At 40.1% G+C, this 24,376-nt stretch overlaps 1 protein-coding gene across 1 annotated transcript; it reads right to left on the reverse strand.

Moving 5' to 3' along the window:
- Positions 1–299: 299 nt before the first annotated feature.
- On the reverse strand, positions 300–23,901 carry LOC139743685 (WD repeat-containing protein 47-like). Its single transcript, XM_071654147.1, has 10 exons — positions 22,780–23,901; positions 20,310–20,440; positions 11,295–11,537; positions 6,829–7,560; positions 4,482–4,645; positions 3,957–4,123; positions 3,119–3,283; positions 2,524–2,661; positions 1,618–1,836; positions 300–731 (listed from the first exon to the last, which is right to left on the reverse strand). The coding sequence occupies exons 1-10, from the start codon at positions 23,846–23,848 to the stop codon at positions 586–588; spliced, it is 3,174 nt and encodes a 1,057-aa protein (XP_071510248.1). The 5' UTR covers positions 23,849–23,901; the 3' UTR covers positions 300–585.
- Between the last annotated feature and the right edge of the window lie 475 nt (positions 23,902–24,376).

Raw genomic sequence — 24,376 nt, forward strand, 5'->3', positions numbered from 1 at the left:
TGGTGTAACATATAACAGCAAAAAAGTAAAAGTTGGGTGCTTTTACTTTCCTGCTGGTTTCTTATCCTACAAAATGCCCCCAAAAACCACTGAGAAACTTCCACTTTTACAATACGTCACAAAGATAAAGATCGAGAGCTACATTATATTCCACCTGCATCCTCATTTTGCAAAGACATGAGAGGGTATTTTCTCTCCGCTCACTAAAAGTGGAAAAAAGGCATAGCTTTATTCCAGTTAGTATGTTTGTGCATGGAATATATACGATACAGTCTTAAGCTTGCATACATGTATACTGGGAACACAGGATGTGCACTGTTGCATTGATTGCATGAATCTCCAAGATTTTCGCCCTCAGTATGGCTTGGTTTGGGGTGAATATCGTGCAGAGGTGTAGATATGCCAAAGAAAAACCTTTACAAGTGTTATTACTAGCAACTTCCCCCTTCCAGTGGTACAGGCTTAGCACTACCGATAAGCTGCCTACATGTGCTTGTTATGTGGTATTGGATTTTGTCCAATGATAGCTCCTGCCAAGCGCAACATCCTACCGGTCCCTCAACGTCCGGCCATCCCAGCTGACTGTCACGGGTTGTCCATGGTCCAGAGAGTGACCGTCCTGTCGGCGCTGGATGTGAGGAAGCTGAGGTCGCTGGGGTGCCAGCGGCACTGGATCACCTTGTCGCGATGCTCGGCGATCGTCGACGTCGGGATCGGCTGTGTGATGTCACCTGGGGTGGGGGGGGGGGGGGGTGGAGGAAGAGAGATTGGTAAACACAAACCACAACCAAGAAAAATGGCATGCTAATCAACATAAGAATCTTTTTTCACTTACAGGTGGCACCAGCAGACAAATTGTAAGTGACATCAATGGACAAAATGATACCATGTGGTTACCTGAATAAAATCACATCACCCATATGTACCCATTAATACTGCTCAGTCATCACATCCTGAACAAAGATCACTATCATCAAGTTACATGTATACCAGGTACTGAGATGGTATACTATTTGTGGCATACAAAGTTCAATTTGGCTTGATATGCTATAAGACCAGATCACTGACTGCAAAACTAGGATCTTGCAGACAAAATCATAAATGCCCAAAGAAACTCATTCCATCCTAGTTGTCTTCTGGGATGCTGATGAACTGTAAAACCAGACACATTTGCAGCATGACACTTTTGCAAATCAGAGCTGATGCCTATTTTCGTGGCATAAAACTTTCACAAAGTGTCTTTGCCATTAAATGCATTGTGTAGACAAAACCTTTTGCATGCATTTTAATTTTGTGAATCTTTCGTGCATGCAAAAATTTCTGGTTTTACAGTAATCATTACACAAGAGGACTGAAGCACCCTTATTTGTTCACTGCTGTTAAACAAGAACTTATCTGTTGTACTGAGTATATTAAAATGTATCTGTGTGTGTGTGGGTGTGTGTGCATGAGGGGGGGGGGGGGTCTTGTGTGCCCATATGTATGTTTGTTTGTTGTTGTTTTTTGTGTGTGTGCATGTACCTGTATAATTTCTGGGATGTGGATTGAATTGTAGATTCCATCAGCCCTTTTGTACATTTGCACAAATACGAAATATAAGAGTCCAACACCCCTCACCTTGTAGGTTGGCCAATTTGATGGTGCAGTCGTACGACCCGCTCATCAGATAGAAGTTGCTGGGCGAGAAGCGCAGGGAGCGAATGTCCGAGCTGTGCGACTTGTAGGTCTGTAGGGGGCGCCCTCCGTGGATGTCGTACAGCATGCAGGAGGCATCCTCGTGGCCCGACGCTAGCAGCCGGCCTGATGGATCCACAGCCACAGCAGCTGCACCACTCCCTGTTTGTAACACAAAGAGAAAGTCATCATTAACCCAATGAGGATGAGACCCGAGTGTACTCAGGCAAGTGTCTATGGGAAATGCGTGTTGTAGCAAAATCAGTCGGTCTTCAACGGGTTAAGTACCCTTTTTAGGCTATAAAGAGATTGTCACTATGACAATGACATCAACAACAACAATATCAATAACAATGGTGATGATGATGATGATGACAATTACTGTATAATAATAACAAAAGCAATAATGAGGATAATAATAATACTACTAATAACAACAAAAATAATAATAATAACAATAATAATAATAATAGTAATGATGATGATGATGATGATAAATAAATAATAATAATAATGATAATAATAATAATAATAATAATAATAACAATAATGATGACGATGATGATGATGATGATAATGACAATGATAATAATAATAATAGCAACAATAATAATAACAATACAAACGATAACAAGACACTGTTTCTCACCGAGTAACTTTTTGTCTCATCATGATCCTCCACACCAGCCTTCTAATATGTAATTTTGTTAATTTTATGCATACTACTACAACACGCAGGTTGCTGCTGAAAACTGAAAAGGCTGGTGCAATTTACAGGTGTAACAACAACCAATACATACGACCTAAACATAAACACACACAGAGGTTTTCGTACTGACAGATTTCTACCTTCTCCATTGTCGGAACCCGGAGAGCCGATAATTTGCACGCATCTCGGAGTCCGCACATCCCACAGCCGCACCGTGTTGTCTTGGGAACCAGACGCTAACATGTTACCCGACCATGCGTAGAGGGACAGTACGTGACCTGCAGGAGAGAGAACGGACGATAGCAGTACAAAAGAAATGCGTGTCCACAGTAATGAGCATTAAAACAGGGAGAAATGCTACAAATGTTTGTGTGTGTTCATCTGCTTTGAGCAGAGCACAAGGATATAACAATTATCTGTCAATGATTGAACAAGTATAATACAGTTTTTATATATTAAAAAAAAAAACAACAACTTGAGGCTGAATCATTTAAGACACCAATGAGAGATTTGCGAGATAATGGTTTCATCATTTCTTCTAAATTCTGTACAGTTTGTGTATTTTCAATAAAACTCTCATTGTTCTGTTCATCTGCTTCTACTCTTTCTTATACAAGTCAGTGTGAGAATGGAGTGGAGTCTCCCTTTAAAATCAATGGTAGGAGGGGGAGTTGGAGGAAGGGGGTACATGGATCCCCCCCCCCCCCCATCTCCCTCTTTTCCTACCAGCCTCACCTGTGTGGCCAGCCATGGCGTGCATGGCTTGACCCTGCTGGCAGTCCGTCAGGCAAATGCTGCAGTCTCCTGCCCCGGCACTGATCAGCGTCGTCCCGCAGGAACTGTCCTGGAACACCAGGTCCCTCACGGTCCCGTCGTGGAACGACAGGTCCACGTCTGGTCCTGATGGGGAAAAGAATGGGAGTGAGAGGGGGTGGGTTAAAGGAAGAAAGAATACAAAATGGCATTGTACACATATGTGTTTCTGCAAGATTGTGATTTGTCTATGAGAATCTGTTGTATGTATAAACAAACTCCTAGCCCAGATCAGGGAAAAAAGACATAAACGTTTGTCTTTCCGACCTATATTCTCCAGGGAAATTTGATTTCAGTGTCAATTACAATGCAGATAATGTCTCAAGTGAAACCATAGTTTAAAAAGTGCATCAACAAGCCATGATTGGATCAGAACCATGATATGGATTAATCAAATTACAACCACGGTCTAAATTCTGAAATAATTGCACAAAAGGATTATCGAACCGCTTTCAAATACAGTGTATGAGCACCTGTAATGAGTAACTCCTTTTTTGTTTAATTCCTATTTCCACATCTTCTTTCCACCTGTATCAATCACAAATTTGTTTCATTCCTCTTTGGTTTTGCTGTACTGGCCTAGGAAAATCTTACCAACCCTGGAACAAATTCTTTGCCTATGTGCGACAAAGTGGCATACCATAAATCATTCGTCAATGATAAGTTACAGTCATATACATTTAAATATGGTTTATCATGAAATATCATCTCACTCACGTCATCCAGAGATTGAAAGTTAGGAGATGCATTATGGGCTCACCACTTGCATTGCACTTGTCCGGGTCAAAACGCACCAGCTTGATGAGCTTGTCATTGGAGCCCGTGGCGACGAGGTTGCCGGAGTGGCTCCAGGCTACGCAATAGATGGAGCCCTTGTGGTGACGCATGCGCTTGAATAGCACCTTGGGCTGTTGAACACTGCCCCCACTGGCCAAGTAGGGATAGGGCAAGAGAGGGAAAAAGAGAGGGAAAGAGAAAAAGGAGACAACCAAATCACGTGAAATGGGCGAACTTTGTCTGAACTTACCGAGGTGTATTTAGGATGTATCAAGCATGCTACTTGAGTAGGTTTAAATCAAGAAATTGATACTGCAGTTTGAAAATGGAAAGGGAAGTTCATTCCTAATGTTCTGACATGACCAGAGTTTTGTCTTCAATCAAATTCAAGCTGACATCTTTTAGATTTTTATTTGTCGTTCATTTTTCAGCAACCATGGTATTTTCTTACACAGTATTTGTATGACATAAACCACAGTATTGGTACGACAAGGATTTTTAACCATACCTGGATGCATTGGCCCCGGGATAAACGCATATCCGCAGAGTCTTAGAGTTGGAGCCGACGGCATAGAAGTTTCCGGTGGGGTCAAAGGTCACAGCTCGGATGGCCTGCACATCCTCCAAGCTGGTGATGGCATGACAAGTGGGTTTCCATATCGTAATACCACCCTGAAAAGGGAACAGATCTTGAGAGTTGATTAAACTGTTAACAGTCTCAATTTCTTTGTTTGTGTATTTTTGAATTTTTAGATCTCTTACTTTCTCACAGTTTGAATAAAAATGGTTTCAAGGTTAAAGGTCATAGCTGCATTAAATTTCTTTGATGAAAGAAAACTATCAGTATTTTAAAATGTATTACATGTATACGTCATACATAACATATTCAATCTCTCTCCTAAATGCAGAACATTCCTACAATGTCCAACTTTGAACAGATTTAAATTAATTGACAATCAATTCCTTTAAATTCAACACTGTGCAGGATTCTGTACACATGGTACTTTAGTAGTCTGAGATAGTTTATGTGTCGGTGCCACCAGGAAAAAAAGAAATCAGCAGTGACATGATACATATTAGGATTAGGCTGCCATTTGTAAATATAAGCTGATAGTTGTCAAAGAGCATGGAATAGGTAATATTACCTTCTAATAAAATCTATTGGTGATTTGTAATTACATAACCATGATATACACAATAAAGTCATGAAAAAAAAAAGAATCTAGTAATTTGAGAGAAATACATGACAATTTAGATTTGTCCAAAAATTCAGAGTTCTCAATATATTGTAACATTGTTGTCAACTCTTTCCCATTCTTTACTACCTATAAATTAAAAAAAAAAAATCAGTTTTTTTTTTCTTTTCTTCTAAAGGTGTGATTATCTGATGGCTAATTTTGTGGTGTTTTTATCATATCAAACTGGAAAAGTTTTCTATCACTACAAAGCTTTTGAGTGTGGAGAACTAAAAAAAAAAAGAGAAATATATATAATTTCAAAAATAGACCGATGAATGCTGTTATTCACTTTGTTGTACTTTTTTATCCTATGCCACAAAGCTGAATGCACTCGTTTGCTTTAAAAGCACAGCTTTTTTTACAAACCAGCCTTCAACTGGGAGGTTGCCAGGAAAAATTGATTGTTTATCGGGGAAATGGCAAAATGCTGCCAGTGATACAGGCAAAATGTACGTCCATTTCTTTTTATCTCCAATTCAGAGACGAATTCTGGAAATCTTGCTTGATTTTATCTGGTTTTCATGATGATGTTGAGCTGACTTGTGTTGGTACCACGGAGACTTAAGGAAATTCCAAGAATAGTATTCCATTGCAAGACCAGCAAATGTGATGGGTATTGGCTCTGCAAATGTGCGATGTATTATGCATTAAAGGTGAAGGATGATATGATTATGAAAATGATTATTATCCATGGATAAAAGTTGTCGAGTTATCTTTTGATGGGAGACAAGAATTTGATGGGGATGGCGAGAGCAAATTAGTTGACGGTTTTGGTCAAAGTAACTGTGTTGCATATTTGATGCATAGATGTTTTTACATGTAGATTGAATGGACCAAGAAAGTGCTTAATGTGATTGTTACAGAAAACAGCACTCTAACACAGCAAAATGAGATTACACTGTGAAACAGGAATATATGGACATGCAAGATACGGTCAACAAATCACTTTGCACACTTAACACAGATGCTGCTGAAATTGCGTAAAGGAGGACACTTTCGATTGGATTGGAAACCACACAATATTGCTGATCAATGCTCTCTAAAATAATGATATATTCAGAATGCAAAAGAGGACTAATATTCTACACCACACAATAAGAGACAGGGGCTACTGACATGCATAGTTTATACCAGTACAGACCAACAGGTACATGTGCCAAAAAAGAGAAGAAGAAAACAACAACAAGAAGGTAAATCGTTTAAGGAGGAAAAAGCAAATGTGACATTTGTGGGTATTGTGTGATGATCACATTTGGTATCAGCACAGAAACGTGATAAGATGCTTGTAACCCCATAAAAATAAAGTCAATTTGAGGGTTGTATGTCAATGTCTCTGCCAGGTTAATCCACTAGCAATGCACATTTAACTAACACACCGGTAAACAATGGCCAAACTTGCGACCATGTATTTACGATTTTGACATACATGGATTTGTCAGCGACATTCCCTGTACGGTATGTGTGAAAAAATAGTGAAGTATGAGTCAAGCCAGGCAGCCATTTCTGGCAATGGGTTCATTCACTTTCTTTGTGTATTGCAAAATGAAGATTTAGTTCCCCTAACATTATGCTGACAGTTCTAATCTACAATTTTGGCTCCCAATCCCCAATTTGTACCTTTGCTCTTGGCTTAATAGCCAGATTGTTTTCACAGGGTAGCTGTCTGGGCGACTGTCGAGGTGATTGTTGTGGCGAAGGTCTCCCACCAGCCACCTCCGCGGGGGAGTTGTTTCTGACAGGGTGCCCGGCGACAGTGGGGGAGGCATCTCCCATGCCAAACTTGATGGGTTGCTGTTGCTGGTGGTGGTGCTGTTGATGGTGCTGTTGGTGGTGGTGAGGGGGGAGGGGGTATTGTGGTTGTTGCTGTGGCTGCGGTGGATGCGGCTGCTGCTGCTTTGAGAGGTAATACTGCTGACTCAATTCCCTGGAGACATCATGTTGCTTGTGGTGTTGTGGCGAATGTTGCGAGTGAGATGCCGCGGGATGGATGGGCCTGGGCACCTCAGCGGTTGGCGGTGGCACTTTGGTGTAAGTGACATTCTTGAGGTTCCCGCCCGGTCCGAGGACCTCGCCGAAGGACGTTTCCAGCTGCCGCGTGGGAGTGAGGGGGCTCGGGCTGCCACTGCTGGAGCTGGCAGTGCGCTGACTGGCTCTGGACTGGTACCGCCCATGTTGGGACTGCTGCTGTTGCTGATGCTGTAACCCCTGGTGGTGCAGGGGTACCCTGGGATTGCTGAGTATGGGGGAGGCTTCGGGCTCTGGCGTATGGTTCATTTGACTGTAAGGCACCTTCGGGGTGCTGGAGTTCACAGAACTCGTAGGACGAAGGATGAAATTAGGAGGTGTGACCTGCTTTTTTTGAAGGGGGGGGGGGGTCCCCATTAACCACAGACATTTTTCGTTGTTGGTTGGTTGGTCGGTTTTTGTATAGTGCGAAGAAAGGCATAATGGAAAGGGGAAGAGACAACACAAACAACACCATTACCACTACATTTGTCATAGCCATGCAGGTCATGCTGTGCTGGGTTGACAATACATTGCAGGGGCATGCTTCTCCTGGCAAAATCAACAAGCCCACAGAGAAAGTTATTTTGAATGAAAGCACCAAAATGAAAGCAACGACCAAAATAATCAGGCCTGCACTATCAATAAAACCATATACATGTACAACCACTGGAAGGTCAGTATTCATCTTTAAAAAAATGAAATGAAAAACGATAATTAGCTTGCCTTCCTCATGTGACTGTGATTATGGTCCAAAAGAACTCTTACAGCACATTTCTCTAATTTTGTATTTTTTCAAGGGAAGAAAATTTTTGATTTTACTATCAATACTCTTCCATACATGATAGAGAGGATATGTTTGAATGCTAAAAATCCCAAAATCCCCACACAGTACAGAAAAATCATTTTCTTAATTTTTTTTTTTACGCTATCATTTTGGTGTCAATATTATCGCATCAATTTGTGGCTTGTTAAACTGCCTTCAATTTTTAAAAAAAAAACTTTCTCTATGGGGGCCAATTCCTTCTTTCCAACAGCACAAGATAAAACAAAAAATATCACTGTAAGCTTGGATAATTGCAAGGTACCACACAGGGGTGAAACATACGCAGTCTGAGCACAAAACTTCTGCAGTCACCAATATGTAACATTCACGATACATTGCATGCAAGTGGTAGGACATTTGCACCACGCTTTGCTCATACCATGCGATACAGCAGATGTGTTTTACCACTTCCTGTGACATCTTCTAGACAAAAAAAAATAGTTCTCTCCCACCCCCCTCCATCCTCCCTTTCGGTAAGATGTGGTCAAAATGTCACGCAACACTCTGATGATATCTACACAGCTGTTTCAGCTGTTGCAATTCTTAGGGACCACTGTGAGCTTATTTCCTCTTGGTTTCTACCATTCATTCAACTAGAGATTAAATATCAGTCCAATCCCACCCTTAGTTCCCACTGGGGAAAACAACAACAACACCACCAAGGAATTGGGTCATACGCTGAGAGCTGTGCATTGTGACTTTTTGGGAGACTACCAACCCAGTAGGAAAACAATTGGTGCCAATGTCTCTGATACTATATGAAAACTTGAGTGAATTTATTATTGTATGTCTGTCTAGATGCTGCCATGTTTCATATCTCGCTATCCAGTAGAACATTTGGAAATAAGAAAAAGTTTGATAATCACAGCAGTGATGAACTAGTTTTGCTTCAAGACTGAAATGTACAACTCTCAATCGTTCTAACTCATGATGAAAGTGGATGAATGATGAACTGTCTGACAATGAATATTCATAGCCTGTGAATAGGGCCAATAATTCAAATTTCATCATGTGGTTTGAAAACTGTGCCTCTGAAATTTGATCTTTGTGCAAGCGTAGATACTTGTATCCCTCCCTCTCCCCAAACTTTTTTCTTTTCTCTCCGAATATGGTCAGGACTTTCTTTCCCTTTCTCACGACAGACTGTTACTCTGGCACTTTCCCCTTCGTGAATGTCTGTTTGTCGGTCCGTTTGTCTGTCTGTTTATCTGTCTGTGTAATACTCCCTCCCTCCCTCTCTCTCTTTATCTTTCTCTCTCTCTCCAACATATTTCTGTATGCACAAGTCATCCCTTGGTTTACCACAGGAGGGAAAGAGGAAATGGATCTGGGGCTGTTCTACATATATTCCGACCCGACCGGCCGGCCAGACCGACATGCTCTGATGACTGGAATCAGATGTGGCCTGTCTAGACAGGCTGGAGTATGATCTCTTGTCACAGCAAATCAAACACCCTGGATGATTGCATAATCCAATGTGGGATGGGCTTGGCATGTTTTGACAACCATATTTGTCTGTCCTGCAAAAGCTTAAAGGGACTGTACAGTACTGGTTGAGGTGTGATCGTTTTTGCGGGATATTTAGAAACCACTCTATGAAATGTTAAAGAGCATACGATTCTAAGGGGAATCAAACGTTTATTTGATGAAAACTGGTTTTGAAATGACAGAAATATCTAAAAACAAGGTAAAACAAAGAGATCCTAATGAAAGTTGTGGCCTGTCAATTTTATTAGGATTGCTTTTTTGGATATCTCAGCCATTTCGAGGCCATTTTTTATCACATAAACGTTGAATCCTTTTTGAAATTACATGCTCTTTTATATTTCACAAGAGGTTTTTCATAATTTTCTCACAAAAAAAAAACACATTGTAAATAAACCTGAATCCTCACTTCAACCTGTACAACTGTACAGTCCCTTTAAGTTAAACATGGGGCAAGGCAGCGATCTGTTAAAACTCGCCTTTGTGCTCTATTTAAACGATGGGGAGGGAACTTGTGACAACTTGCCAAGGCACCTTGTTTGTCTCAAACAAGGTGCCTTGGCAAGTTGTAAGAAGTGGTCTTTTTGCCTTTTGGTCCTGAACAAGGCACGATGGGAAGTTTAGAGAAGTCGCCTTCTTGCTTTCTTGCCAGCTCGCCTTGAACAAGGCACTTAATAGACATGTATTTGTATATGACCTTGAATATTGTGTTCTTGTCCTGAACAAGGCACCTTGGCAAATTTCCATAATTTTCCTCCTTACATGTAACTGTCATCCTGAAGAAGGCACCTACATTGTAGCTGTGAGTATAAAGAATTTCCTTCTCATCCTAAAGAAAACCTACACATGGTAAATGCAAGTTTGCTTTAGTCACTTACTTTTTCTCTCTTCTTGCCCACGGGCATGGCATCTATCAAAAGCGAGTTTTAAAAGAGTCGCCTTCTTGCCACATGTTCAAGATTCCATACTATCCTCATAACCTACACATTTATCTTTCCTTTTTCTTTAAGGGGGGGGGGGGTTGAGGATTTCTCCTTCCAATAGAACAGCTGCCAACAACTTATGATGCACAGTGTATTTTAGTTTGGGTGTTCTTCTCTCACTTTATAGCAGCATAGCAGCAGCAATCATGCTGCATTGTCTAATGTTGAGTTAGTGTAAGTGTACAAAGGCATTACATGTATATAATGGTGTGCATGTAGTTGCATGATAAGGTATTATATGAGACTCTCACTGTTAAGTCATGCTGACACATGCTTGTTTCAATTCATGGTGAAAAAAAAAGAAAGTGCAGCAGATCATAATGTTTTAAAAGAAATTAATCCTGTCCCGATGCAATGCTTTACACATGTGTACATGTACAATACTTTGGGAAAATGTTATTAATCTTGCAATGAATCAAAGAGGAAACTCACCCTTTTAAAGAATTATATGGCAACAGATTATATTTTCATATTAAAAACAAATATATTCTGCTCATCAAGACTGGAATGCAGGAGGGAGCAATGCAGCATCATAATGGCATGTGCAAAATACATGTACCACACAAAGTGATTAATGAAGGTGCGAGATCAAGCAGAGGTCAGAACTATCAATATGCATTCAATGATACATTGTATAACAACAGTAGCAGATAAAACACTTTAAGCACCGACACACTGCGATGATAAATCACAGCAAAGACTAGCATCACCAGGAAACACAAACAAATGAACCAACAGCAAACGAAGGAAGGAATAAACAAAATATAAAAATATGATCTCCTTACCTGTCTCGGGGCCTGCCCAATGATGGATGCGGTGCTGCTATGGGCGGGACTGGTGGTCCTCATCCCGTTGCCCTGGCTACCACTCATCCCAACATTCCCGCCTCCACCCCCTCCTCCTCCTCCCATCAGCTCCTGTTCCAGCTGCTGCCTACGCTGCTCCCTCTCCTGCAGCTCTCGCTGGGCCCGCTCCCTGTCGTGGCGGAACTCATCGTAGGCCGCTGCTGAAGAATTCCTGACGTCCACCTAACGGCCATCAAGATTTGGTGTGGAGGATAAAACAAAATCGGTCAGATTGTCCTGGCACCATGTGGCATTATATCCTAATCAACACTTTGCACACGTAATTGTTGTGTGCATGGCAGACTGTCGTTAACGCACTTCCCTGCGCATGGTAGATTGTCGCTAGGCTGTTGGAGTGCGCATACGGTTAACAACATTTTGCCATGTGCAGGGAAGCGCATTAACGACATTCTGCCATGCGAACGATGATATGACATTCCATGAATACTCACAGTGAGTTTGGGGTGCTTTGTAAAATTTAGGATAGTACCATGGTGTAAGAATCACCATTCACAGAGAAAGATACAATTTTAATACACTGTATTATTTCATAATACATGGCCTAGTGCATGGTGAAACTATCATTGGTAAAGGTTCCATACTATTCATACAGTGTACACGACAAAACAAAATACTCAAAATTGCAAAATAATTCACAGGACTGTGATACCCTCCTCACAATGAATATTGAACCACTATATTTTGATACTATTCCACAATGGATAGGCAAAAGTCTCAGACAGTTGACCACATTCTAAAGTTGTTTTTGGACCTTTACACCCATACACACATACACAAACATACAAACATTGGTTCTACATACAAAAGAGCTTGCCAAAGACTTGTCAGACACAGCAAAGTATGTGCACAAACTGGATTCAAAACATTCAAAATGTATCAAATATGAACAGGTTTAAAGGTTACATATTTGATAAAGTCTGTAGCATGTCAAAGTCATAAAACTCCTGGAAGATATGATTTCAATGCTTAATCAGTAAAACAGCCAAATTCAGCTATCTCGCAGTAATGGGGATTACATTATTGGATTCTGCTCTTGATGTACAAGAGTGGTACATTTGTAAGTGTGCACACACCTTGGTAAAGGCGAGAACTGTTCGGTATCATGGCAAACTTCACACATCATCATTAATGACCTTGAAATTAGATTGTAAATATTAGGCATGCTGATACTGCCCCTCTCCATCCCCCTAAAACTCATCCCCATCCCCTTGCACCCCCTTTTTTAGGAGAATATGCACACACACACACACACACACACACACACACACACACACACACACACACACAAATACAGTGTATATATGGCCAAGAGGTTTCCTGCATCAATGAGTGTGATATCATCATGGTTACAAAGAATAATGAAAATGACTCCAGTATGTACATAGAGTACACTGACAAGCTATTTCTGTTTTTTTTTGTCCAGAATGTTATCCATGAAAGCCCCCCTCCTCCCCTTCCCCATCCCCCTTCCCCTCACCCTTCCACTCTCCCTCACCCCCCCCCCCCCCCCATAACATTGACAAAATGTTCACAAAAGACCCTTTCTCTCATAATGTGCAAAATAAAATGTAGTTCTTTCCACTAGAGTATCAGGTATGGTCTCTATAGCTCTGACATGATGCATGACTTCTGTCACTGTCACTATCTCACTTTCAGTCATATATATGGAGTTTCTTCTATTTTAGATCTTTTTGTGTGTGTGGGGTTTTTTTTTTTTTTTCTTGATGATGACAAAGAAATTTGAAATGATGAGGCAATAACCATTTCCATTTTATGGTCTGGTATCATTGCAAGGGGGGGGGGGGGGGGAGGAACTAATGACTAATGTCACAGAAGCACAGTTTACGATGCAATACTAGTATCATCCAATACAAACAGCAGTGCAGCACTGTGCACTCTGGCAAAAATAAGACCATGGCCATGATCTATCCGCAAATACTCCCAAGCATTCAATTCTGCACATTTTCTCTGAGACTAGCAGTAGTGGAAGGGAGAGCTTGACATACTGTATGACATACAAATTTGCATTCACTGCCCAAAAGGAACTCATCTCGTTCACATCGTACTCCATAACCTAGCAACACATTCATTTCCTGTCGACAAATGCGTCATAATACATGAAGGAATAAATTACAAATTGTATGAAAGCAATATCATTGCTCCCTTCGCCAGTGGAGTCTGACAGGTGAAGACAGAGCTGCCCTCCTGCCAAATCTTCTGTATTATTACGCCAAGCGGGATGACCTTTCCAAATCAAAGCCTCTGACTCATGCTGCCTAAGGTTTGGGTGGGGGGGGGGGGGGGGGAGGAGAAGAAACAGAAAATCTCAAGCACTGCGAAGAAAGCATCTACATTTAGCTGTTCCTGAGGCAGTCATGGCGTATTCTAATCAATATTACCCCCATGGATGGTTCGTTGCACAATAAAATGAAGTCTGCAGCCATGCCATCACCTTTAGTACTGGGACCAATGATCTTGGTTTGAAGAATTCATAGTCTACTGGTAATTTTTCTCAATTTTGTGATATTGACATTTTGAGATCTGCCAAGGATTTTGGCTTCAAATGGCGAGAATGCGGTCAGAACAAATATCAGGCCAAACAGCTTCACTTGCTCCCGAGAATTCAGTGTGGTGCCTCATTCTGGTACAGCACTGAACAGGGCAGAAGATAATACGTCGGGGCTGCTTGTTCCCCACTCACAATTGTAGACATCATTAAAGGCAGCATACCACAAGCACAAGAAACGTCATCATGCCCTGCCTTGTGACATTTTTTATTGATTACAATATCAATATATTGACAGTCTTGATATATCAGCCCTTTCACAGACACGTGTACCAAGGCGATTAATTTGAGATTACTGCTGTGTGTACATGTAAGCTAGCACAAATAGCAGCCCCCCCCCCCAAAAAAAAAAAAAAAAAATGAACTAAGAACACACAATTTATTAAACAAATCTATCATTTGTCATCAATGTGCAAACTTACAGTCTCTAAAAGCCACATTAATTTCATGAAGCTTGGTATAAAATACACTGTACTTTGTCATGATAATCACAACCCTAAAAACAGCTTGAATTGGTTCCACTTTTAGCATGCAACTGTCCTACATTTGTATCAGTATCTGCATTGTATTTAAAGGCATTATTTGCCATTTGAAGATGAAACAAAAACCTAGCATTAGTGCTTCAAAATAGTTCTAAAATGTGAGATTGGAATAGAAACAAACAATGTAAAAAATTCAATCATTATAATAAATATCAAGTATTGCTAATTATAAAATGTGCACAACAGTTATAATCATAAAATTGTTTCTAGACTAAACCACTTACAGTTATGGTTTGATAATAGTAAGAAAAATAGTATTTATTTCCCGATATTTTAGGCTTTATTGTGAAATATTCATATGGTAGGATATTTTGTGATACAACTGACCTAAACATATATGCATCAAATGTGATAACTCAAACATTTTTTAATCACTGCTCCCGATGGTAATTTTTAATAGTACAATTTTTTGAAGACTCATACTGAAACAACCTCAAAAAAGGGTACAATCGCCACAAGCTGAAAAAATAAACTCAGTTAGAATTCTTGTTTTTCAACAAGGTTTTCTTTTTGCAGTTTTCGTTGATGCTCATTCATTCATTCATATGTCAAAATGTGCCTGATGATGCAAACTAACAGTCTCTGTCTTATTAAAGGTGGCCTGATTTTAAAGGGCCAAACAGAAAAGTGTCCTATAAAAAATGATTTGATAAAGCACCTACAAAGGTGAACATATCATACACACAAAGCAAGAATCAACATAGCCCTATACTCCCTTTAAATGATTCTCCATTAGCTCATGATGTCACATCAGCTGTGTCTCTCTAGACTCATTATTAAAAAAAAAAAAAAAAAAAAAAGGAGAAAAAATTGTGAGTCACATGTAGCTGAAGTTTCTTCTCAACAGATGTGCTCGTGATTATCACCCTCACAGAGAAAGTTCTCCTCGGCAAAAGAATGTTGCACAACATTTCGTCGCTGGGGTGACAAAACCTCGTATCTCAAATATGTCAAATGTTCAGGAGAGCAAAAAAACATGCCGGCCAAAGCACTATAGTGAATGGGAAAGCCTTTCCTTCGACATGTCATGGTGGCTTCATTTTTGGAGTAAGACAGTTGGGATTTGGCAAAGACATCACTTGACCCATTATTTGACCATTAAGCTAAAAAAAAAATTTTGACATTTTTGAGATACGAGGTCTTGTCACCCCAGCGACGATTTGTTTTTAAAGGAGAGGGCATTTGAAGTAATCCTTTCTTGTAAAACCTGTATCACTTCAATGCAAGCATTTCAGTTGCGCAAAAATATGCATGACACTGTGTGCATAAATTGTAATGTTTGGACTATTCAGACTCATGCTTGTGTAATTAAGAGATGCATGTAGAACCTTCTTCGTGTTTACCTCAATGATGTGAGAAGGGTCCCATTGCAGATTCATTAAACAGAACATCTACATGTGTAGATAGAACTTGATGCTATATGGGTTATGGTGTTTCTCCGTTCTTTCAAATAACATTAACTGCAACAACACAAATGAATGAATCTTTAATATGCATAATAGCAGCAATGAATCTAAGATGCTCAGGTAAAACTTTGACGATGCTCAAAGGGATGGTATAGTTTTGGTTCAGACCTGGGGCCCGATTCATAAAACTCGTCATCAGTGACAAGTTGTCATAGATGTGACAAGCTACTGAAATCCTTGCATCTGATTGGCTGAGAGCAAATTTGTCATAGAAATGTGGCAGTTGCCACTGATGACAAGTCTTATGAAACGGGCCCCGGGCTTCAGGTTTCAAACTATTTGGTGAGATAATTACTATAGAAACCTCTTGTGAAATATGAAAGAGCATGTAATTCCATTAGGAATTCAACATTTATTTGACGAAAATTGGTTTGGAAATGGCTGTGATATCCAAAACAAGCCATACTAATAAAAGGTGGGACCCATCTTTTTTTAGGATCTCTTTGTTTTACTTTGTTTTTGGATATCTCAGCCATTTCAAAACTGATTTTTATCAAATAAACTTCAAATTCCTCTTTGACTGGTATGCTCTGTAACATTTCATGAGTGGTTTCTCAGTATCTTGCAAAAAGTGAAAAGCTCAATCCTCATCCCCACCAATATTATACCATATCCCTTTAATGAGTCCTCTTTTCTTGCAATGTATACTTTGACAAACATTCCCAGTTGTGTTTATCATGTTTTGTTCTGGGTTTTTTTTTTTTTTCTTCACAAGGTCTACAAAAAGTTGAGATAACTTTAATGATGGCAATCTATCTCTCCTAAACATGCACCTGCCGCTAAATTGGTCATAATCCCCCTAAGCTACAACAACCCTGTGGAGTCACAACGGCAATTTGCTGGTATTAGTTGCTGGAACTTTTACTGCAACATTAATCCTCCAAAGGACTGCAATTCATGACAGCAACATTTAGTATTTAGTCACATGTTTTCTTCCCTGTCATTTTCCTGCCTCTGTCCCATGAGGTTGCATGCATTGTCTTCTTCAAGAATCACAAATTTTGGCTTTAACAAAGAAAGAATATTGGTTGAGATGGACATACATTCAACTTGAAATTAAGTTATCCTCACTGGCAATGTTCAAAGTGCCCTGGGTTCTGGAGCAGTAGTACACATAGGTACCTTCATACTTGTCAAGCAGTGTGCTCACTGCTGGTTCACAATTTTTCCCCCATTCTATCTCCTTTTCTTACATAGTAGCTCTATTGAATCATAAGTCTGGTGTCATCTATTCATCCATACGAGTTTGGATTAACAAGAAATGATCTCAAAACAGGAAATAATCTACACTGTATGTGCTCACACAAAATTCACACAATACCATAGTTTCAAAACACACTACTTTCTCAGTCATTCGCAATCCCACACTTGGTGTTTAGTAGTTGCAGCAAGAATTTGAAGCATTAAAATGCTCTTTGCCATTGCCAATGACATTTTGAGTTGATATTGGGCCAAAAATTTAGAACATATAGCTCCTAGACAACAAAGCTTGCTGAGTGAATTCATGTTTTTTCTACATTCCTTTCACTTGCCCTATGCTCTAGTGCTCAAAGGAAGCAAAACTCACAAAGTATTGTCTAATTATGGTGGAATGGCAATCCAGTATTACAGCAAATTGTACAGTCTGGATGCTACCTCCACTACCCCCTTGCCTTACCAAAAAAGAAAAAAAAATCACTCACTGGGAGGCTAATACTTTCTCACGAAATACTGAACAAAAGTCTGTCGGATGGGTGGGTGGGGGTTATAAAGCGAGGAAGTACATCGTTGTCACATTGCTGTAGAATGAGTTTACAGCCTAGCGTGGTTTGTTTCATCACAGGATATGGGGAGCTGCTATGCCTAATTGGAAACAAGGCAGTCGAAGGAAATGCGGGGGAAAACTTACACCTACGCTGAACATACAGTACCACACACACAACGCGCAGAGACCCAAAAGTTAAAGAGAGAGATAGAAAGGCCAAAAATAATACACTTCCAGGGTTAAACACACAATGATCTTAGCGTATGATGCCAACAGGGCAATGTCAGTTTAAAATAGTGCTTGAAAAAGACATGATGAATCATGTCTGAACAGCATTACACTTTGCAAAGGATGAGACACATCAAATTTCATGTCATGCCCTAGAATCACATTCTCTCTATTTTGAAGCTTACAGTCTTTGGAATAAAACATCTGCCATCTGTTGCACATAGTATCCCATATAGTAGGGCAGATAAGTAACAAAAATTGGTCGAAATTGGTTTCATACTTTCCGCCGGATGTGAGCATCTTTTTCACATATCTGCCCCACTAATAGATTTCTATCCTACAATACACTGTAAAAGTGGAAATCTTTGCAGTAGGTGGAAATTTTCAAGCATTTTACGTGACCAGAACTAGCGCAAAAATAAAGGCACTCAAATATTTTTGCATGTTATATGTTCCACTGATTAACGCTTGACTCTGCAGAATTAAAAAAGCACACAAAATTCATCTTTTCCTGCGACACGCAAAAAAAAAAAAAAAAAAAAATACTCGCAAAAAAAATATCCACTTTCACAGCAAAACATTTTCCATACTGTAGCACACACACGAAAATAGTTTCAGCTGCATAACAACATGAACACATGGTATGTAGTCAACAATTTTCAGAACTCCATTGTATTACAGAACATACACTGTAGAGTACATTCAAACAAACTGATCTTTCTCACTTTATACAATTGCTCATCAGTATGATTGTCTAAAAGCCAGACAGAAATAAACAACTTCCCTTCTGTCTGGCAAGTTGGTATGCCTAACATTCTTTTTCGAAAGTAGTGTTTAAATCAACTAGAAAAAACAAAACAAAACAAATAAGGCTTCATGCTATTTCTGGAAGTCCTTCAGTGAAAGGAAATTCAAGCTTTTGCATGAATCTGTCAGCTGACACATTCTAAGCCGCTGCGCCATGGACAGTATTATTCTCTTTATTTCCACAGGCAGTACACAATTCATGTTCTTGACAATAATTTAAAAAAAAAAAGATGATAGTCAAAGATTAGATGTATAGTGTAGTTGTAAAGAGTGAACATTGTCAATGTTTTTATATGAGTGGATATTGCAGCAAATAGCAGTCCAAGTCAAAAATTGAATTGCACCCTTAGATGCAAATGTGCATGTTTGTGTGTATCAAAACAAGTGTTCACAAACATGCATATATCTGCATAATGCAAGTACAATACAGTTGTATATCAGTCAAATTTTGCTATGTAGAGACCAGTTATCAAAGAATGGCCAACCAGCAACAAAAGAAAGGCTTAGCCGTGATGCTGCATTATATTATCAGAGGATAAAAGTACAATGTATGCAACTGCACAGTGCACTGATTTGTGAAAAAAAAAAAAAATGCTGGTAGGATGGTTCATAACAGTGTTAAAATTGCAGAAGTCACATTAACAATGTGTTTGTATGTGTGACAACTTGTACATACAGGTATATGCCCCCCCCCCCTCTCCAACCCCACAGAGTCCCAAGAGAGATGTACAGACGTAGCTGACGGATGCAGCTGGTCACAAAACAAACATATCGTCATAATACACAGACACAAGTTCATCACTGAGAGCAAAACATCGACTGAAGATAGTATGAGAGAGAGTTCAAGGAAAGAGAAAGAGAGAGAAGGAACAGAGTCATTTATTAGAAAATGCAATCTTAAAGGGACTGTATAGTTCTGGTTGAGGTGAGGATTTAGCTTTTAACGTTTTGAGAGATATTCAGAAACCACTCTATGAGATGTCAAAGAGCATGCAATTCTAAGGGGTATCAAAAGATTATTTGATGAAAATTGATTTTGAAATGGCTAAGATATCCAAAGACAAGGTGAAACAAAGAGATCCTAATAAAAGGCATGGCCTGTCGCCTTTTATTATTATCACTTTTTTGGATATCTCAGCCATTTGAATACAGATTTTCATCAAATAAACGTTGAATCCTACTTAAAATTACATGCTCTTTCATATTTCACAGGAGGTTTCTCATCATCTCACTTAGGAATGTTAGAAACCTGAATCCCCACCTCAACCAGTAATGTACAGTCCCTTTAAGAGTACAATGTATACATTGTATGAGGGAGGGATGGAGAGAGAGAGAGACATGGCAGAGTTGTTTAAAGAAAGATGCAAGGGGGGTGTGATCTTCCAAAGAAATATAATTACATAATGATCCAATGAAAGCAACAGCAACAACAGCAACAAAATGGGATAAGTACACACAAAATACCAAACATGATGTGTGTAAACTTCCATGTGCATCATGACCGAGAGCGACAGTGAGACCAGGATGTGTAAAATACTGCACTTCGTAGGTCTTTAACATAGCGACTGGCGGATGACTCACCTGTGTGTTTGTGTTGGCTCGTCCCTGCGCAGCCTGGCTCGGGGTCGGGTTACTGATGGAGAACGGAGGGACCGTCGGCTTCTCTACGTCTTCGGTGAGGGTCGGCAGCGACTCGCGCGCCGAGTTATTACCTGTGGAAAGCGGGGGTCAATGTATGATACGTGTAAAAGGCGACACAGTAGCTATCGCTCCACAAGTATCTAAATTGCGTGGGAGACGATCCTACGCAACTCACTACATACCATGTTCGTGCACAAGTTTGAGCGTACCCACAGACATCATAATCATATGCACATTTGTTGCAAGTGAAATGCCTTCTCTTGTTCAAAATGAGTCATATCACTGCACATATGGCCCATTTCACATACTGTATTACTTGAATGTACAAGATACAGCAGTCCATGATTCAAAATTGTAACAAATCTTAATCCTGGTAGACTTCATTCCTAATTATGACATATTAATTTGACAAGTTGCCTCTCGGTTTAGATATTGAGAGCTCTGTGTACAGTTTACTCGATCTCTGAGTAGAGAGTTGGGCAGTATGCATCATGATTCTGATTATCATCCTGCTAGTAAGTACCTTTTTACTCTAAGATATTCCCAGGACTTGAAGGAGTCAAAACAGCTAACCATTCATTCAAATAAAAAAAAAAAAGCCTTTGAAACATCAAAGTACAGCAATAGTAAAAATTAACACAGCTAGCTGTTCATCTTACAGAAGACCTTCCTCCTATTCAAGAAGTTGGCTACACTATTGTACGTGATTGTATTAAAGGAGATAGTATGATAACAAATGATGAATTAAGGTACAATTACAACTGTAAGAACCAAGTGAATTCAACCAACAAGAATGATGTACTTGTATAAAAAGATGGTTTCTGAATGCTGGAAAATTATGCAACAAAATAAATAAACTCTCTAGCCCAGCCATCTGTAATGATACAAATTACCTTGAAATTTCTTGCACAGTACCCTTATTTGGCATCAAATTCAACAAAATAATTGTAATCAAGCTTTGTTGAATCTGAGATAAAGATTTCAACTAATTTTTCCTTTGATCATACAGCCTTTGCCTGAATCATAAAGAAATAATCACATAGAAAACAAATCAGAATTCAAAACATGAGAAATTTGATACAGGTGCTACTGTACATCCTTAAGACAGTTCTCATAGAACCTAATGAGACCCTACAAAAGGTGACTCATTTTAATACCAAATTGTCTTGCTTCACATGAATTTGTCTATTACATCAAATTTTGACAGGTCTGCTTTTTCATTTAATATTCCAGCTAACACAGTAAGAAAATTCCTTTCACTGTATTTTTGCCCTGAAATGTGATATTTTGCACATCTTTGTTAAATAATATTCCTACTATTCCCTCTGAAACATAAAAATTGTAGGCCATTATCCAGCATGATCGAGATACACCATCATAAATGATTAATCTAATATTAATCATGAATTGACTGATATCATGAAGTCTTTATCTCTAAAATCAGCTTTGCAAGATGCATACATTACAATGTATACAATGTACAATGTACAGGTACTTGTGTTTCTTGTCAAACCAGAACACCTCCCCCTCCACCTCCCCTTCCCCCTCCCCCTCCCACACACACACATTTCTGTCCTACAAAATGGGCCTTCCCTTGAAGCCATCAATGCTTGTACACATTACACTGCATGTGCTTCAAATGGGATGACTTTTAATTTCTACATTGTAGGTTATTTGATGTTCATACTATACAAGGTGATGCAAACTTATGACAGCACCCTACTGTACTTCAGCCATGCTGCAAAAAGCTACAAGATAAAATAACAAATCAAAATAAGGTCACATAATATCAATGCGCAGAAGCATAAGTTGTGATTGCATCACTATACTAGTGCCAGCTTTATGAGTGATTCAAACATACAGTAATCACACATACAGTAGAGAGCATGTATCAATACTCTTTCCAAATTGAGACCAGCTTTTCCAGATAATTTTGTAGATCACTCTATTAATAGTCATTTACACTAAGAATTTACACCAAACACTGTCAGTACGTTCAGTGATACTTTCCTTGTGAAAACATATCAAACAGCAAGCACAAGATTTCTATCAGCCAAGAGGCTGTTTTTCAGAGAAGCTGGAGGGAACATAAGCTAATATATAAACAGAACAAATCAAAGATGCAGAAACGAAACAAAATCAGTTCAAACATTAAGGTGATACAAATATCAAGACACAACATAACAAAACAAAGAATTTGATAAGCATATTCTGAAGAACAAAATAAAATAGCAATAATGATTTATGGTGTTTGTTTTCTTGAGGTACCCTGAGAATCGCGTTTTAAACCACGTTCGGAGGTTACACCATTCGAAAAGCATTTTGAAGTGTGATTCTCTTTCAAGTTAGATAAACGCAGTCTAAGAGGGCTTTTAAAAGCAAAAACAACCTGTCTGATATATATCCTTACCTGATAACTTGAACTCCATTAACGATCTGGACAGCACTCCAGGGTCAGTTGTTCCATTGTCATCCTTTTTCTTTGCTTGATTGAGTAAGCTCTCAAGGTTTGGTGTGAGTGACTGCGATAGTGCCCGGGAGGTGGCCGAAAAGGGGCGCCCCCTGTATAGCGTGGGCGTGGAGGGCGAGGGCGACGGGTACATCCTCGTCTTGCTGCCCGGGGTGGGGGTCATCGGGGTCATGATCTGCTCCGAGAAGGATGTGCTCGGCTTGATGATCTTGTTCATGGACACCTGCAGCGTCCGCTGCTCAAAGGGGGTCGCGAAAGTGTCGTGGGGCAGGCTCTGCAGCCATGACAGCAGGCTGAGGTCAGCGTCGTCGGCCGGGGTCCCCGTCATCATGCTCCGCAGGACAATCTGGCTGTTCTTGGCATCGCGGTTGATGGCCTTCTGCTGGCAGAACTCAACGCAGTTTTCAAACAGCAGTCCCTTCAGGACGAGCTGCACGAGGCGGTCCTTGCTCGCTGTGCTCTCGTTCTCAGCCAGCGACTTGTCGACGGGCAGAAACCTGCTCACCAAGGGGTACACACTCTGAAAGCACTGCACCCGTGCGCTGCTGGGACTCCAGTCCTTGTACATCTGGTGGTCCGTCAGGCGTGGCAGTGTCAGCAGCAAGCAGAAGGAGCTGTAGTCCTCCTTAGCTGGGCAGTACGGCTCGAGTTCACTGAGGCAGTTGACCACCTCCTCGCTAGAAAACTCCATCTGCAGGTGCTGGAAGTCCTCGCTCTTCATGCACAGCATCTCCAGGAATTTGTGCTTGAGGATGATGTAGTGGAATGTCTTGGAGTCGAAGCTCTCGATGCTCTCCAGGGGCTGGATGAACTCCAGGGCATCGTCCCACTGCCCGTCCAGGATGAGCTGGCGCAGGAACAGCGCGTCATCGGAGAAGAGCCCGTTCACGATGCCGCTCTCCCGCTCCAATGATCGCATCGACAGGTACAGCTCCCTCGAATGGAGGAAGTCAAGAACGAGTTTGACCACTTCACTCTCTTTCACAGTCACATTCACAGGAGCCGGCATTGTGGTACCTCTGTGATTCTCAAGTTTAGTCCCAACAATTAAAACAAAACCTGTTGATTCTCACTTATTTTATGCAACTGATAGGATATTCCTCAGGTGGATAATATCGACAAGGCCATCTTCCTCCTCGCTCGTAACAAGATAGATTTTACCTGGATGTGACAAAAAACAAAGCAGAGGATACACAGAAAAAAGCACAGTAAACTACTTGTACATTTATATGATAGGTCATATGATATACAGTGTAAAAATATATGAAGACAGTAAATTCATGAAAACATCTGCATGCAATAATCTGTGAGAGGATTGCTGTTTACAATCTTAATTCCAAGTTACAGAGGAAAAGAATTTTGACATCATTGTCAGAATAGAGGCACATTGCAAGCTCTGATAAATTATGACCTACAGTGTATGTTGGAAATGTGCCTTTTGGAATTGTGAACAGAGTTTTGCAAATTGTTGTAGAAAGAACAGATTATCTAGTCCTAGAGATAGACAAGGATCTTTTTTTTTATCATCATACATAAT

Source organism: Diadema antillarum, unplaced genomic scaffold (assembly GCF_040938485.1).
Source record: "Diadema antillarum isolate AM-2024a unplaced genomic scaffold, OU_Dant_1.0 scf00000035, whole genome shotgun sequence".
NCBI lineage: Eukaryota > Metazoa > Echinodermata > Echinoidea > Diadematoida > Diadematidae > Diadema > Diadema antillarum.

What these genes read in the sequence shown, in the direction of transcription:
- LOC139743685 (XM_071654147.1), bottom strand. Translation starts at nt 23,848, where the DNA reads ATGCCGGCTCCTGTGAATGTGACTGTGAAAGAGAGTGAAGTGGTCAAA. An exon ending in AATGGAGTTCAAGTTATCAG is followed by an intron (nt 20,441 to 22,779) that starts GTAAGGATATAT and finishes CGCTTTCCACAG; the next exon opens with GTAATAACTCGGCGCGCGAG. An exon ending in GGACAAGTGCAATGCAAGTG is followed by an intron (nt 3,284 to 3,956) that starts GTGAGCCCATAA and finishes TTTCCCCATCAG; the next exon opens with GACCAGACGTGGACCTGTCG.